The sequence below is a fragment of the Staurois parvus genome, unplaced genomic scaffold, assembly GCF_062004578.1.
Source record: "Staurois parvus isolate SC_StPar_1 unplaced genomic scaffold, SC_StPar_1.0 ptg000047l, whole genome shotgun sequence".
Classification (NCBI taxonomy): Eukaryota; Metazoa; Chordata; class Amphibia; order Anura; family Ranidae; genus Staurois; species Staurois parvus.
In genome coordinates, this window is record NW_028317843.1 from 4,042,690 (window position 1) to 4,058,739 (window position 16,050).

At 40.7% G+C, this 16,050-nt stretch overlaps 1 protein-coding gene across 1 annotated transcript in view; it reads right to left on the minus strand.

Moving 5' to 3' along the window:
- LOC149470395 (fibrocystin-L-like) overlaps nucleotides 1-16,050 on the minus strand; it is a 278,175-nt gene that overhangs the window by 89,753 nt on the left and 172,372 nt on the right. Inside the window, exons 45-54 of the mRNA XM_089664464.1 lie at nucleotides 14,996-15,152; nucleotides 14,202-14,281; nucleotides 13,975-14,104; nucleotides 13,632-13,761; nucleotides 10,825-11,066; nucleotides 9,904-10,040; nucleotides 8,315-9,344; nucleotides 7,320-7,511; nucleotides 6,755-6,906; nucleotides 3,067-3,226 (exon numbers count right to left, since the gene is read on the minus strand). Of these exons, the coding sequence (XP_089520590.1) occupies nucleotides 3,067-3,226; nucleotides 6,755-6,906; nucleotides 7,320-7,511; nucleotides 8,315-9,344; nucleotides 9,904-10,040; nucleotides 10,825-11,066; nucleotides 13,632-13,761; nucleotides 13,975-14,104; nucleotides 14,202-14,281; nucleotides 14,996-15,152 (2,410 nt within the window). The remainder of the gene's footprint in view (nucleotides 1-3,066; nucleotides 3,227-6,754; nucleotides 6,907-7,319; nucleotides 7,512-8,314; nucleotides 9,345-9,903; nucleotides 10,041-10,824; nucleotides 11,067-13,631; nucleotides 13,762-13,974; nucleotides 14,105-14,201; nucleotides 14,282-14,995; nucleotides 15,153-16,050) is intronic.

Below are 16,050 nucleotides of genomic sequence, written 5' to 3' on the forward strand. Positions count from 1 at the left end.
GATCTGCTTGTAAATGTGTTTTTTTAAAGCCAAGTGAATAAAGCCTATAAGCCCGGGTTCACATCTGTGCGGTGCGGTACATCACATGTGATTCGCGCAGGAACCGCACCACATTCCTGTGCAAATCACATACAATTTGTGTGCGGTGTGATTGGAGCCATATATTTTGTATGGCTCTATTCGCAACGCACCCGCACCAAAAATGTACAGGACCTTTTTTTGGGTTTGCACTAGAATTGGATTGCATGGGTATTCACACCCATGAGATCCGAGTCTGCAGATCGCACTGTGTTTTGCGGACCGCTTTCGGGGTGTTGTTAACTTAACATACACACTCGCAGCTGTTCACATGAACGGGGTGTGATTCTGATGCGGTGCAGAATTCACACTGAAAACGCTGCAAATTCCACACCACATCAGTGTGAACCAGGGCTAAAAGAAAGGAGTACAGCTACAATACAATTCATTACAAGTGGATTAGGAGTTATAACATCATACCAGTAGCGACAGACACATCAGGAAGGTTATATCCATTACAGGGCATAACATACAGACCAGTTATTAAATCACCCTATAACTGCAGACATGTCAGAAAGGTTAGATCCTATATAGAATAATATGAGATGAGGACACTGTATGGATAGCACAGTGGTTTAGATCTTAGCACGCCTGCCTTGCAGTACTGGGGTCCTTGGTTTGAATCCCAACCTGGGCACTAACTGTGTGGTGTTTGCATATTCTCCCTTTGCCTGGTGGCACATGCTGGTAGGTTAATTGGCTCCTTTCTAAAAATTGGCCTGTGTATGCACTTGATGTCAGCACCTTAGATTGTAAGCTTCTTAGGGCAAGGACTGAAATGAATATAAAAAATACGGTATATGAAAATTGCCAGTGCTAAATAATATAGTACCTGTAATAAATAATATACAGATGAGTTATAGCATCATTCTATAACATCAGAAAGGTTAGATTCCTTTATAGTAGCTGGGGACACTATAGGGAATATTACACAAATTACTAACATGGCATCACCTTGTATATATATCCGCAGACAGGTCAGAGAAGTGAGATGACATATAGGAGGATATAATATATAGAAGAGTTATACCAGCAGGGTGATGGTATATATCCGCAGACATGTCAGGGAGGTGAGATGACATATAGAGGGCTATAATATATAGAAGAGTTATACCGGCAGGGTGATGGTATATATATCCGCAGACATGTCATGGAGGTGAGATGACATATAGGAGGATATAATATATAGAAGAGTAATACCGGCAGGGTGATGGTATATATATCCGCAGACATGTCATGGAGGTGAGATGACATATAGGAGGATATAATATATAGAAGAGTAATACCGGCAGGGTGATGGTATATATATCCGCAGACATGTCAGGGAGGTGAGATGACATATAGGAGGATATAATATATAGAAGAGTTATACCGGCAGGGTGATGGTATATATATCCGCAGACATGTCAGGGAGGTGAGATGACATAGGAGGATACAGAGGTGGACTGACCATTTGGAAACTTGGGCACTGCCCGAAGGCCCGGGGTCAGTAGGGGGCCCCATGAGATGCCCCTGGTACCTTTTTCATAGGCTTTTTTGAGTTTGGGCAAGGACACAGGGGCCCCATGATCCCCTATTGCCCGGGGGCCCCATGAGTTGTCAGTCCACCCCTGGGAGGATATAATATAAAGAAGAGTTATGCCGGCAGGGTGATGGTATATATATCTGCAGACACGTCATGGAGGTGAGATGACATATAGGAGGATATAATATATAGAAGAGTTATACCGGCAGGGTGATGGTATATATATCCGCAGACATGTCAGGGAGATGGGATGACATATAGGAGTGTGATGGATTTGGTAAAATGCCTATTCAGTTTCCCATTGAATATATACAACAGGAAATATGAATATGTGAGGGAGTGAAGGGAGTGAAGAGATAACGAGCACAAGCAAGCTTCAAGTTCCTGCCTTCTTTCTACATTTCTGCCAACCAAAATTTGCTTTTTAGACTATGATCATATTTATATAATAGTGACGTATACTCTATTGTTCTCTATGTATAAAAGGTTAAGCACCGCCCTGCAATAAACAGAGATGAGGACGTGGTTATACTGGACAGTTGTCAGTGTGATCATTTTCTGGCGTGCACGTGCAATTCATTTCTCAAAATTAGGAATAGCAGCAGACATCCTACCCTGAACCCGATTGTGGTTCTCACGACCATTATAGGAGGATATAATATATAGAAGAGTTATACCGGCAGAGTGATGATATACATATCTGCAGACCTGTCAGGGAGGTGAGATGACATATAGGAGGATATAATATATAGAAGAGTTATACCGGCAGGGTGATGGTATATATATCTGCAGACAGCAGGGATGTTTCATGTACATCAGAGCTCCATAGCATGCAATATAACTCTACAAATACACCATGGGGGGGAGGGGGTGAGTGGAGCAAACTAGAGGAACAATGAGGAATGACTTGTCTGGCTGAACACAGACAGTATTTCTGCCCCCTGCTGTTACCAGTCCACACACTGGAAGTGAAGATGTCTGCCCTCCCCACCCCATAAATAACTTCCCCATGCTCAGCAGACCAACTCATCATCTGTCCTCCATTCACCAATCTCAGTTTTCCACTCCCCTTCGAAACTGCATGCAGCTCACGGCACTGCCCCTGAGCTGCTTACCTCATGCCCCGCCCATTCCTCCAGGAATCCCGCCCACTTCATACTTCTCCCACTTATTCTACTATGTACACGCCCCCACACTGTACAGAACGTGGCTGCATGTGGGAATCTGAATTCACAGATATTTGCTGTGTGAGGAGGAGGAGCTCTCATGCCTGTGCCTTCTCTGTATGCAGGGATAGGAAAAAAGCTCAGCAGTCGGGCACAGTGTTTGAGATGGGCAGGGGGCATTGGGGGGGGGCGCAAATGACATCTGGGGGGGAACAGCCCACCCCACCATCCCCTTAGATCCGGCCATGCTGGGAAAATAGTTGATTGGCAGCCAAACTACTGTAAATGTACACCTACCCAGGTAGGTCAGAGTAGTTGTGTTGTCATTGAAGTACCAGTCACCATTGGTATTGTTATTATAGCTCAGAGGCTGTGTGGACCCATTACGCACATCAGTTATTTGAAACACATCTGGCTGCTGAGTTAGGTTGTGTGATATCATCACATAGTCCTCGCTCTGTAAAAAATATAAGAACATAACATAATAATAAATGTAATATAGTGCAGCAATAGAAGAACAATGGATATCCCAATACAACTAAATCACCCAAAAGTAGAATTCTGCAGTTTGAGTATTCTGTTTCTTGAAAAAATGCCATTCCTGGATTTATGGTAGCAAAGTGCAGATGGTAAGACTCCCTTCTTCCTCTACGTGTGATTATTGGTTGTCTGCTGCCTGATGGCTATATTAGCTAGCTATTAGCTCATATAGTCTAACTAGTAAGGCAAATATTAGATTGGACAATTAAAAGCTTGTTGCAAGTTTTAAAAGCAAGAGTTTACAGTCCTCTCTGGTCACTTCTTAGGTAGCCCATAGTTGAGTCACTTTTCAACCAGCGGAAAAAAAAATGACCCGATTCCCCCGTCTACACATTCGAGGGGGATGGGGGAATTCTCTTGCTATTTTATTGTATTCTGAAATAGGGGAGAAATCGGGGAGAAATCCCCACCATCAGAATACACTGATCAGCGTTGCATGCTATAGTCTGGAACAGGGAAAAGCCGACAAGGTGGTTGTACAGAAGTCGATTGGTAGATCACCTTCTGTACAACCACAGTGCCCATATATGGATTTAAATTTGAACATTCCCTGCTTAACCAGTCAAATTTCAATCCATGTATGGCCAGCTTTAGTAATAAAAAGGTCAAAGATATTGCAGTGTGAGAAACTGTGTGCTATGGTGTTGCATTTTTTTCCGTGCCTAATCTTCCACATGCTTGTCGTAGCCTCCCTAACGGTCTGATTAAGTCCATATTTCTGTACTCAAAGTGGTACATTTTTTTGCATGGAAATCTGTAGTTTTTTTATTGTAGGCCTGTAATTTTTAGGAATAACTCACTGAAATCTGTCCGAACAAGAGTCTAGTAAACATCCCGGATATGTTAAAATTTGAAACACAAAATCATAAATTATACTTTAATAAATAATCATAAAAAATAATAATATCATAATAATACATTTTATTCAATAATATAATCAAACCAAAAACACTGACATTTGAAATATAGCGCCAAGTTCGCACATCACTGAGCAGTCGCAAAATCGTTTTCAGTGTCTGATGATGAATTTCCCCACGAATCATTATCACTCAATTCTGCAAGTAGTTCTAATTCACTATCGCTGTTCTCTAGCCGGTCTAAAACCGCTTTTCACCTAAAGGGATGCTTTTTGGATGCCATGGACATTTCCCAGTTTCAAGGCAGAAAGAACAGTAAAAATGCAGGCAGGGCACAGAACAAAATGTACAGTATTGGAAATGGTTTGATACAGTAATGTTTTACTATGTGATTTTAGTGAATGTCACTTGTAAAATTTTCAAATTTCCCGCCAGTTCTGTCCCCGTACATCCCAACGTCACAGGGAACGGAACCCGGAACACAGATGCCGGCATCGGCCAGAGGAGATGGCCGGGTATGCTGCAGGAGGGACATCGCAGGAGCGCAGGACAAGGTAAGTGAAGAAGAGATCCCAGAGCAATGCTGCAGGGTATTCCTGAGTGTAGCTCGGGATTACCGCATGTGGTGCTGAAACTTTACCCTGAGTTACACTCGGGAATACCGCCAGGGAGGTTAAAACATATTGGTGATTTTCACCGTAACATAGCAAGAAAAGTATGGCAAACTCATAAAATGGAAGTAGCTCACAAACCTACCCAGCTAATAGCAGACTCAAGGGGGGTATTTACTAAAACTGGGGAGTACAAAATCTGGAGCAGCTCTGCATAGAAACCAGTCATCTTTCAGGTTTTATTGTGAAAGCTTAATTGAACAAGCCAAAGTTGGAAGCCGTTTGGCTACCATGCACAGCTGAAGCAGATTTTGCACTCTCCAGTTTTCGTAAATCAACCCCAAGAGATGCATTCTAACATTCTGAAGTCTAGTCATGGACTATCTTGCATAGCTGCATTAGTCCAAGTTGGACCAATGTAGGTATGTATGTGAAATACCTGGCCTATCCTCACTGAAGCTGGAATTCACTGTAGAAGGCACTGGCCTCTGTGTCCCCTGCCGAGCAGCTGACCTGCTGCATAGTGAACATAGGAAGTTACTGACTTGGCAGTTGAGAGAACATCTTCCCAATGAATGCAAAGTGTCCTCTGATTGGATAAGATGAAAAAGTGGGGTGGTGTGCATACATACTTACATTGTTGCAAGATGGACCATGGTAACTAAAATACGCCTACACGTCAGCATTAAATAACAGCTTTTTCAAGACACACCTTAGCGAGACATCAATTAAATCTGCAGGAGTGTGGAGAAATTCTTAAAACGGAACCTGTCAAAGGCTAGGTTCACACCTATGCAGTTTGCATTTGAGCTGTTTCTGCATTGCGTTTTTGTACCTGTGTTTTTGATGTGTTTTGAGCTTTTTTTTATTGTTGCTAGGCAGTTTTAAAATGCAACAAAAATGCACTACATGCTTTTCTGAAGTGTTTCCATTGAAGTCTATAGAACCAAAAATGCAACTTTTTGCATTCAAAAAAGTCCCTGACCCTTTCCAAAAAATGCACAGGGTGAAAGCACGGAGATGTGAACGTGTCCCATAGGAAATCATGTTAAATGGACAGTATTGTGTTTCTGCATAACGCTGCAGAAAATGTTTAGGTGTGAACCTAGGGTAGCAGGAGATGCCATTTGTTTTACAAAAATGAAAGCTTCGTGGCAAGGTCAGATAGTGATCTGGACATACAGTAATTCACTGACCAGCTCTGCAGGAATCATGACTGAAGAATATGTATCAGCGATTTGTAGCAGCCATCAATGGCCAAGATTAGAAAAGTGCAACTCAGTAGGAAATCAGTGACCACTTTCGTATTGGGCCCAGGGGCGGACTGACAACTCATGGGGCCCCGGGCAATAGGGGATCATGGGGCCCCTGCGTCCTTGCCCAAACTCAAAAAAGCCTATGAAAAAAGTACCAGGGGCATCTCATGGGGCCCCCTACTGACCCTGGGCTCTCGGGCAGTGCCCGAGTTTCCAAATGGTCAGTCCGCCCCTGATTGGGCCTATGTTCTTACTTTCAATTAGAGCCTCATTCTAATTATAAAATGCTCTATTTAAGATTATTCTATATTGGCTCTTTATAGCACTGTTAGGCCTAAGTCATTCTAGTACTGATAAATAGGCATTTCTATGCACTTATAGGACATTTCCAAATGCATATAATTGCATGTAATGGTTTTAAATGGTATAATTCACACTGTGTGTGTTTACCTGCATTTAGATGTATTTAGTTTAGCTGCATCTAGAGAAAGAATTATGTGTGTTCATGGTCCGATTAGATACTCTGAATGTGCCTAAATGCATGTAAAAACACAAGTACGTTCAAACATAGGAGACATTGATCTGTGGAGCATAAAGTATATGTACGCTATCCAAATAATTCCTATTTTCAAATAAAACAAATGAGGGAGGCTAGTGTGAATGCAGCCTTACAGGTCTTATCACAAATGTGGTTCATCTGCAAAATAACTATATTACTTACCTTAAAGCCATAGAATGTGGCAGTGTATGAAATATTTGTGATGAAATTCACATTACTGAAATACCAATTGAAGGTATCAGCATTAGGTAGTAAGGCCATCCATCCATTCTGGTGCGTTAAACGTTTAGGTAAGCAGGGAACAACTGTGAGACCTAAATTGAACATAAAAAAATTAGGGGTGAAAAAATCCTGAGATCTGGCCAAAAGAGTATTAAAAGAGAGGGGGTGAAAGAAAGAAGGAACATGAAAAGGAATAGTAACTAAAAAGGAAAAAATAAATAAAAGAAACAGGAAAGGGAAAGAATAGAAAGTGTAAAAGAAAAAACAATGAGAAGGAAGAAAAGATAGAGAAAAAATAAGGTAAATAATTATGGGAAAATAGAAGAAAATAAGTAGAAAAGGATAAAGAAAAAAAAGGACAACAAGGAAAAGAAAAAAATGGCAATGTAATAAAAAGGAAAGCTTTATCTTAGCACAGTCAGCAATCAGGAACATTTTACATGTTTACTGGGAGTTTACTAGGGGTCTTTTTTATTGTGCAAAGCAAATAAACTAAAAAACTTACCAAAGGAGTTAGAAATGATGACATCTTTCCAAAGAAGAGTAGATGGAGATGGGTTATTAAATGCCAGTCGGTGAAAACTGACAGTAGAGTTACAGACAAAACCAGGGAAACCAGCACTCCAGTCACTACGCTGACTGCACTGTGATGGGTCAAGCAGCCCGCTTGCTGGTACCACCTTTGCTCCTGTTTTTCCTGTATGAAAAAATATGTATTTCATAATTTCAAAAGAACTGTAAAAGCATTATGATTTCCTTAATCTTATCCCTGAAAATGCTAGGATGCAAATATTCAGAGCCTTTTGTACCTACTAGCTGTAGGAAAAAGGTAGTAGAAGCTTAGGGCAACTCTATCAACCGTTCTGATTCCAGCATTTGCTTCTCCACACTTCAAATAAAGGGAATAAAAGAATCACCCTGCTGAGAAGCTGATGGAGAATCTGAACATTTCTAATTAAACTATATGGGTTTTTGGACACCTGATCATCACACCTATATAAACTTGTTGGACATCTCCTTTAATATAGAGTCCCCCACCCCCATGCAGCATCCACCCTTTTTGGAGGGATTTTGTATGATTTTACAGTGTGTGAATCCATTTAGCCCAAAGAGCTGTCTCGTGACTTTCTACACCAATGTTTCCAAACCATACCTTTATCTAGTTGGCTTTGCACACTGGGGTGTAGTCATGCTGGAACAGATAATGGTCTTTCCCAAAATAGGGCCACAAGGTTGAAAGTGTAAAAATGTCTTTGTATGCTGTATCATCAAAAGTACACTTCACTAAAAATCACCTGAACTCAATCATTTGAAGGGACGGACACATATTTTTGATCATATAGTATATAAGCTATACAGAAACGTTAGGGGTTTTTTTTGGTGTTTTAGTGGGTAATTTCAATGCTTACATTGGTGGTTTGATTGCCTTCTTTGGGTTTTGGGCATGGCTCTAGATAACAATCATTAGCATTAACCTAATTTTAAAGAAAATATTTTTACCTGTAAGAGTCCCATCCATATCAGTTAAAACAACTTCATGTTCCCACCGGAATCCAGCCTTGTTGGGTACGTTAAAGTATTGTATTCCATTAAACCTTGCACTCCATCCTCCACACCTGTCACTGCACACTCCAGTAATTGATGTCACTGCAATTGCTGCACAGTTTGGTCTGTCAAAATTCATAAACTTGACTGATGATACTGTCAGTCCTTCATCGAATGGCAGAGTTATGCCCCTAGATGTGCAATAACTGGAGCCAAGTCCTAATTCATCAAGATGGCCTACAATGATGGCATTTTTAAGGACAGCTCCATAAGTCTCACCCCATCCACCAACATAATCTGAAATGACTCTCTTTGTTTCTATGCCTGTATCTTCATTATTTACCATGGTGAAGTTATGAAACTGAAGAGCACCTCCATTTACCCATTCAGCCCCTTTCTGACAGTTCCACGTGGTCAGTGATTTGAAAACAGCAGTAGATGGTGTGGAAGAACTGCAAGATCCTGTTACCATGGGAAAGTATTCTTGAAATATCCAGATGCCAAACCACCCCTGAGAATGGACAGTGTTGTTGTAGAATTCACCAAGTGGCACTCGTTTCTGGCAAATGTTCGAGTCATAGGATGGACCATCTGGGTGGTCGTGCATTCTGTACCAAAAACCAAAATGTGTACCTCCAGCAGCTGCATTGTGCCTAATGGTGTTATTCGGATTCGTTACCCAATAACCTGCCGGTGTAACGTCATCGTTCAGTAGACTGGTACTTTGCTGGACAAATACTGCCAAGTTGTACTGAAGCACATTGCCATGTTCTATGCCATCCTCAATGAAGAAGGCTCCTCCCATGATGTCATAAATGACGTTGTGTTCAACAAGAAGATGATGAGTATTGTGGATAGTTACTGCTCTGTTGTAGGTCTGGTGGATCCCACAGCCTCGTACATATGACTTAAACTGGACATCACCCATTAAATGCCAGTGAATAGGATAACGTCCCAACCGGAATGCTTGACCAGCATGGAAAACCTGGAAAACATATATTTACTATGTTTTATGTTTCTGTTCTGAAATGTTTACACTATTGATAATATTAGTCCCCTCAAAACTAATATTAAAAGGCAGAACTTGAAGCTGAACTCCAGGATTTAAAAAAAATACCCTTGCAGTAGGGCACCAACACTGCATGGGCTAACTGTTCATTAGATCTAAAGCTGGGTATACATGTATTGAACTTCAGCTGGTTCAGCGGAATCTGTGTGTAGCCCTGTCTGTTCATCAAAAGCTTATTGTTAGAATGGCTTCTGCCGAACGTTCCTGCTGGAAAACTAGCATTTGGTCAGCTGCCATTCCAATTGATGTAGTGTTGATCGGTGTATTTTGATGTGGGGATTCCCCACTGTCAGAATATAATAGGACAGTGGGAGAGATCCCTGCATCCATAGCACTTGTGTGAATGCAGGAATCTGTGAGGGATTTTTTTTCGTTCAAACCACTGACTGAACAAAAAAAAAAAAACACAGAGTATACCCAGCTTGAGGGTAGCAATGTACGCATATCCCCAATGTCCCAGGAACATATCAGTTACCTCCACATATTCTATTCTTCCAATGGACTGCAGCTTGTCCGGCTCTGGTGCATGAAACATTATACATCCGCCAAACTGATCACTTCCTATTGTCTCTCCATACCTTCCTTGGAAACATGTTTGTGTAGCAAATTCACCTGGAACAAGAGATAGCACACTCTCAGGTGTGTTCAACAAGATAGTGTAAAGAGTGGGACATAATGGACAAAAGAAAAATAATAAGAGAGGATAGAATAATGATAGTAGCGTATGCCTAATCGTTTGTTGATCGTTGCGGTCTTAAACCATACATTACCAGTAAAAAAGAAAAAAAGGTCTCAAGCAGAAGGGTACAGCCCCCCTGTATGTGACAAGCAATTATTTGTACAACTAGACTTCTCATAAAAATTAATATATTTTATTGGTATCAAAAATACACTATATTGCCAAAAGTATTGGGACACCCCTCCAAATCACTGGATTCAGGTGTTCCAATCACCTCCATGGCGACAGGTGTATAAAATCAAGTACCTAGGCATGCAGACTGCTTCTACAAACATTTGTGAAAGAATGGGTTGCTCTCAGGAGCTCAGTGAATTCAAGTGTGGTACCGTGATAGGTTGCCACCTGTGCAATAAGTTCATCCGTGAAATTTCCTGGCTACTAGATATTCCACAGTCAACTGTTAGTGGTATTATAACAAAGTGGAAGCAACTGGGAACAACAGCAACTCAGCCACAAAGTGGTAGGTCATGTAATATGACAGAGCGGAGTCAGTGCATGCTGAAGTGCACAGTGCGCAGAAGTCGCCAACTGTCTGCAGAGTCAATAGCTAAAAACCACCAAACTTCATGTGGCCTTCAGATTAGCACAACAAAAAACCATGTATGAATAATAAAATGAACATGGCTAAAACAAATGCTGTAGAAAACAATAAATTACCTGTATCAAATCCATCTGGACAGGCTGGTATTGTGTCACTCCATTCTGCATTGGTGGAACCTCTAACCAGAATGTTTCTTGTAAGAACACCAACTTCAGCTCTAGCTTCAAAGACTGTTCCATCAGGCAAGATAACCGATATGCCTAAGTGCTGGTACACCAGTGGCTTACTTAGAGTCAGGTTTTTGCCATCCGCAGACACAGATTGTATAGTCATCTTCTCATTCTGCCTTTGACTATGCCTATTAGGAAAATAAAGCACATACTTTATAAGGTCACCAAAATGTGATCCTGTCAATGATTAACAAGTGCTGCTCAAATTGTTTATAATTAACAATCCATATTGAGCAGCAGAGATTACTCAATTGGCATATCAAATAAATTTTTTTTAATATTCCATATTATTCATGATTACCAAGCTGCTACTGTTCTGTTAACAAGCTCTTTCTCAAGCACAGAGTTACAATAAGTGTAGCTAATACTATATAATCCAAAAATTCAAACAGGGTGATTACCTTGGTTGCTATTGCAACTGAACCGACTTCCACAGTCCAAAAATACAGTAAAGTATCACGGGCTGCCACACTGCACATTTCAGATTTTATGCTTTGTTTCTTCCAAGTAGATATATATCCATCATGTACAATAAAAGTAAGTGTCCCTCCGATCCAGCATTGTCCAAAGGCTTGTGCTGGAGGGACACTTACCTGGATATGTATCTACTTTGAAGAAATAAAGTATAAAATCTGAGGTTTTGCAGTGCAGCAGCTCGTGACGCTTTATTATGGAGTCGATTTACTAAAACTGGAGCACACAGAATCTGGTGCAACTGTGCATGGTAGCCAATCAGCTTCTAACTTCATCTTGATCAATTAAGCTTTGACAATAAAACCTAAGACCTGATTGGTTACTATGCACAGCTGCACCAGATTTTGAGTACTCCAGTTTTAGTAAATCACCATATACATACACACACCGAACTATCACAATCAACTAATCAGGAGTCAAATACCACAGTGGCAGAAGACCGTGTGGGAGACAGTAACATTCCTTCACCCAGAAGAAAGGGTAGACATTGCTTTATCAAGGAATGACATGTGTGACTGGCATAGATTTTGTATTGGCCAAAATGGATAGTAAAAATGAATCAAAGAACTGCAGAGAATACGGCAATGGCCAATCTAGACTACTCCATTTTTATTTGGTATTTTACATGTGGTTGGTCTGTTTCTTGGCACTGCTATCACTGACATGAGAAATATAATGCAGATTAATATTACAATAGTTCCGGTAATGGTTGGAGTGCAAAGACCTGGAAAAAGTAGTAATGTTGTGGTGATTTCATACTAGAAATTATTAACATTTTCCATGTTTACCATTTAGACAAAGACAAATAGTCTTGCTTGTAATACTGGAACTAAAGCAACCTTGTAAGCAACCTGAAAAGTCATATCCGGGCCAAGACAAGGGGTAGATGAGAGGGACAGCTGCCCTGGATGCGGTTGGGGATTTGGAGGATTGTGCTAGAAGGCGTAATTTGGAGCAGGATTTGTACTAGGAGGAAGTTAGGACGATGGATTTGGGGGGGATTTGTGCTAGTAGGGATTGGGGGGATTTGTGCAAGGAGGATAAACTGGGGGGAAGGATTAGTGCTAGGAGAGGGGATTTAAGGAGATTTGTGCTGGGAGAGGGGGGAGGGGATTTATGCTCAGAGGGAAAATTTGAGGAGTAGAGAATTTGTTCTAGGAGGGGAGTTTGTACTGGAAGAAGGTAAAGTTTCTGTTTAGGGAGAATTTGGACATGCAAAAGAAAATTTTGCTTAGAGGGTAAGTGTGAAGATTAGCGCTTTTGGGAGGGGCAGGGAGGGGATTTTTGCTGACACACAGTGCTCATACATTTGGAAAACAGTATACAGGACACAGTATTAATATGAAGGTACGTGCCAGGAGCCACTGAGTGCTGCAGAGGACACAGCAGATCAACACCAGTTCTATTAGTTACTAGTATAATTTCAAAAAGATATTTGTAGCTTGGTTTTAAGCCTCATTCACACTGGCATACTACAGTGTACACCCATGCGAGGGCTGTGTTTCAATGCATGGGGATCTGCAGGTGTACCATGCATACCCATGCAGATAGTCCCATTCATTATAGTTGAGAAACAGTGGCTGCATGGACACAGCCACTGCTCTCAATTTGATATATGTGCTCGTGCATGGCCTCGAACGCAGACAATCTGTGTTTGGGGCCGTGCCTGTACACAGATGTCAATTGGGAGCTGCAGCTATGTGTCTGCAGCTGCTGCATCCCAACTGAAATGAATGGGATTGCCTAATTTGGCCTGCATTGTACACATGTGCATCCCCGAGCGGGTAAATACAGCATACGCTGTAGTACACCTGTGTGTACTTACTTTATATATGGATAGCTAGGAAGAGAACAGCTGTCAGAAAATCGTACTGATGTTATCATATTTATATATATATATATATATTTAAAAGCATAAATACACGTTTTCTACATTAGTCTGAGATGCGTGTTGTTTTTGTGTAATCAAAATTTGACATCAAATCCAGTTACAGACATTACTTGCATATCATTTGACACATCAAGTTTCTTCTTCCACTTTGATTTCAGATTAAATGGAGAAGGGAATACTGTGGGTTTTTTTTTAAATATTCAGAGCTCCAGTCCTACAGTCATCATTAGAGGGTGCCAAACATTTACTGCACAGGGGTAAACCTAATATCACCTTGTAAATCTCCATTGGTGTGTGATGTGACTGGTGAAGAATAATGAGCATGTACCTGTGTCCAGTTGATGCAATCACAATTTCATCCCCAGCTTTCCATGTCACACTATGCAGGAGAAGCAGAGCAGAGCTTCCAGCCTCTGCAGTCTGCGCTAGACGGGTCCAAGTTACCGGCACTGGAATACCTGGAAAACATCAACAGGGCTCTGGATTGGCCTTTGCTATTTTTTCTGTATATCAAACTTAATAATTACTACCCTAATGATGAAAAAATATTTTCCAGTAAAATACATGATTATGTCATGCAAAGATATGTTTATGCTATCTTGTTGATATTGGACTTCTATGCATTTGTTTGCATTATTGGGATCTATTTGAATAAATAATATTTGACTAACCGTGAAGATCCAAAGTTCCTTGTCTGACCGCCAAGGTTTTTGCCCCGTACAAAGGTAGCTCTGGGGAGCGTAAATGTCCATGTAGAGTGATGATAGCTTTGTGCTGGAATGGGGCAGCCTCAGTTCCAATCTAAATATAAACATAAAGCAAACCAAACTTATTATAATCAATCATGTTTAAGTACATGGATCCTCTTATAATGTAGTATTGCTGTGGTCTCCTATACCTGCAAAACACCATTATCTGTGATAAGAATATTCTCAGCCTGGAGCTCAATGTCAGCTTCATCAAATACCAGAGTTCCTCCTGGTGTGAAAAGACAGGTATACATATTAAACTCCTATATCACTTACCTTCATCAAAAGCAGAATGCACATTATATACACTATACAATGAAGCATATTAAATTTTAGCGATCATATGTCAGTCTGCTTTACTATACTACCCAACTTTTCAAACTAAACTGGGTCCCATCATGCCCTGACCCCAATATGTCACAGCACAGCCCACATGCTGACCATATTTTGACATGTCAGCCCACATATTAACTATATTTGGACATGTCATGCCTAGTTTTAGGAAGCCTGGCCCCTTTTGGGAACCCAAATCTGAGCACAATCAGTGAAAAGTGAACTCATAGTGCCAGAATTAAAAGATGCCTGTATTGATTCTGATAAGTTGATATTGAGTAATACAGACAATTAACATTTATGATACTGACCCACCATAACCTACAACTCATTATTTGAAATTCCAAAACTTTCTAATACATCAGCCTCTATTTTGATAAATCACACCCACTTTTTATAAGATTAATCTGTTTAAGTTTGAAAACGGGCTTGTCCAGAAGAGATAGCTGGCAGCTACAGGACTCCATTCCACTAGCATCCTATAATGTCTATATGTGCCCTGCTAGCTACTGGTAAAGTATATTTGGAGTTCCTTGATATCTGGGGGAAGCTCTGATGCCCAATATACCCACTATGCCCATAGCGAAAATTAATACTAGCTTGACCCTACCTTGAATCAGCAGCATCTTCAGCACTGGAGTGCTTTTGTCCAGTAGGATAGTCTGTCCCTTAGTAATGACAGCCATTGAACCTTCATCTGGGGGAGATTCCCCTCCCCAGGTATATTTAGAGGACCAAACATCGATGTAGAAAAAGTCTGCATTGTCCTGAAACAGACAAACAGGAAAATTGCATCACACAGTAATGTAAACTCTATTTTTTTTAAACAAAATCTTTAGATCCAACAGATTAAATTGGGGGGGGGGGGGTGTCAATCTTATAGAATGCCTAGCTATCCATTGTCAATCTTTGTAATCAAATAACCAAATTCTTCTGTTCCCCTGTTCTTCACAATTAACCCTCTTTTAGGTCTGATCTATCTCTCATCTATCCCAGCCAAAAACTATTTATTTTTGGATAACATGGGAAAGAGTTTGAATCTTTAGAAAAGAAATAATGGTTTCTGTGCATAGACAAGGCGTAACTCAGTCTCCAAACTTAGTAGAAACTTTCACACAGATAAGGTGCCCATGGGAGTTTTTGAGGGGTACGCCATATAAACAGTCCAATTTTTAAAACCATATAAAAATGTATATGGTTTTAAATATTGGATTGTTTATGTTGCGTACCTCTCAAAAAGTTCCATGAGCACCTTGTCTGTGTGAGAGTTTCTACTGAGTTTGCATCATTTTCTTTGAAGCTGTAAGTAGCCCTGTAGGGGGGAACATCAAGAACAGAAAAGTTTAATTCTTTGGTCATATGAGTGTTTCTATCCTACTGGATGGAGGCAGATGGACTACCCCTAGTTCTTTAATGTATCCTTAGAAAAGGACCAGTTAAGACAATGTTCAAGCCCCTGAATCAACTCCAGTCTGCATCCACAGATCCATGCTTTTGCCAGTTAATTTCAAACAAAAGTCCAATCCTGACTAATGCTACCCAACTAAAAATCATGTCTGAAATTGGGATGCTTGTAAACAATAACACTGCTTCACCTATTTTCAAGCACTAGTATACAGGAACAGCAGCAATACTGCCCATGGAAGCCAGTTACATGTCAATTTT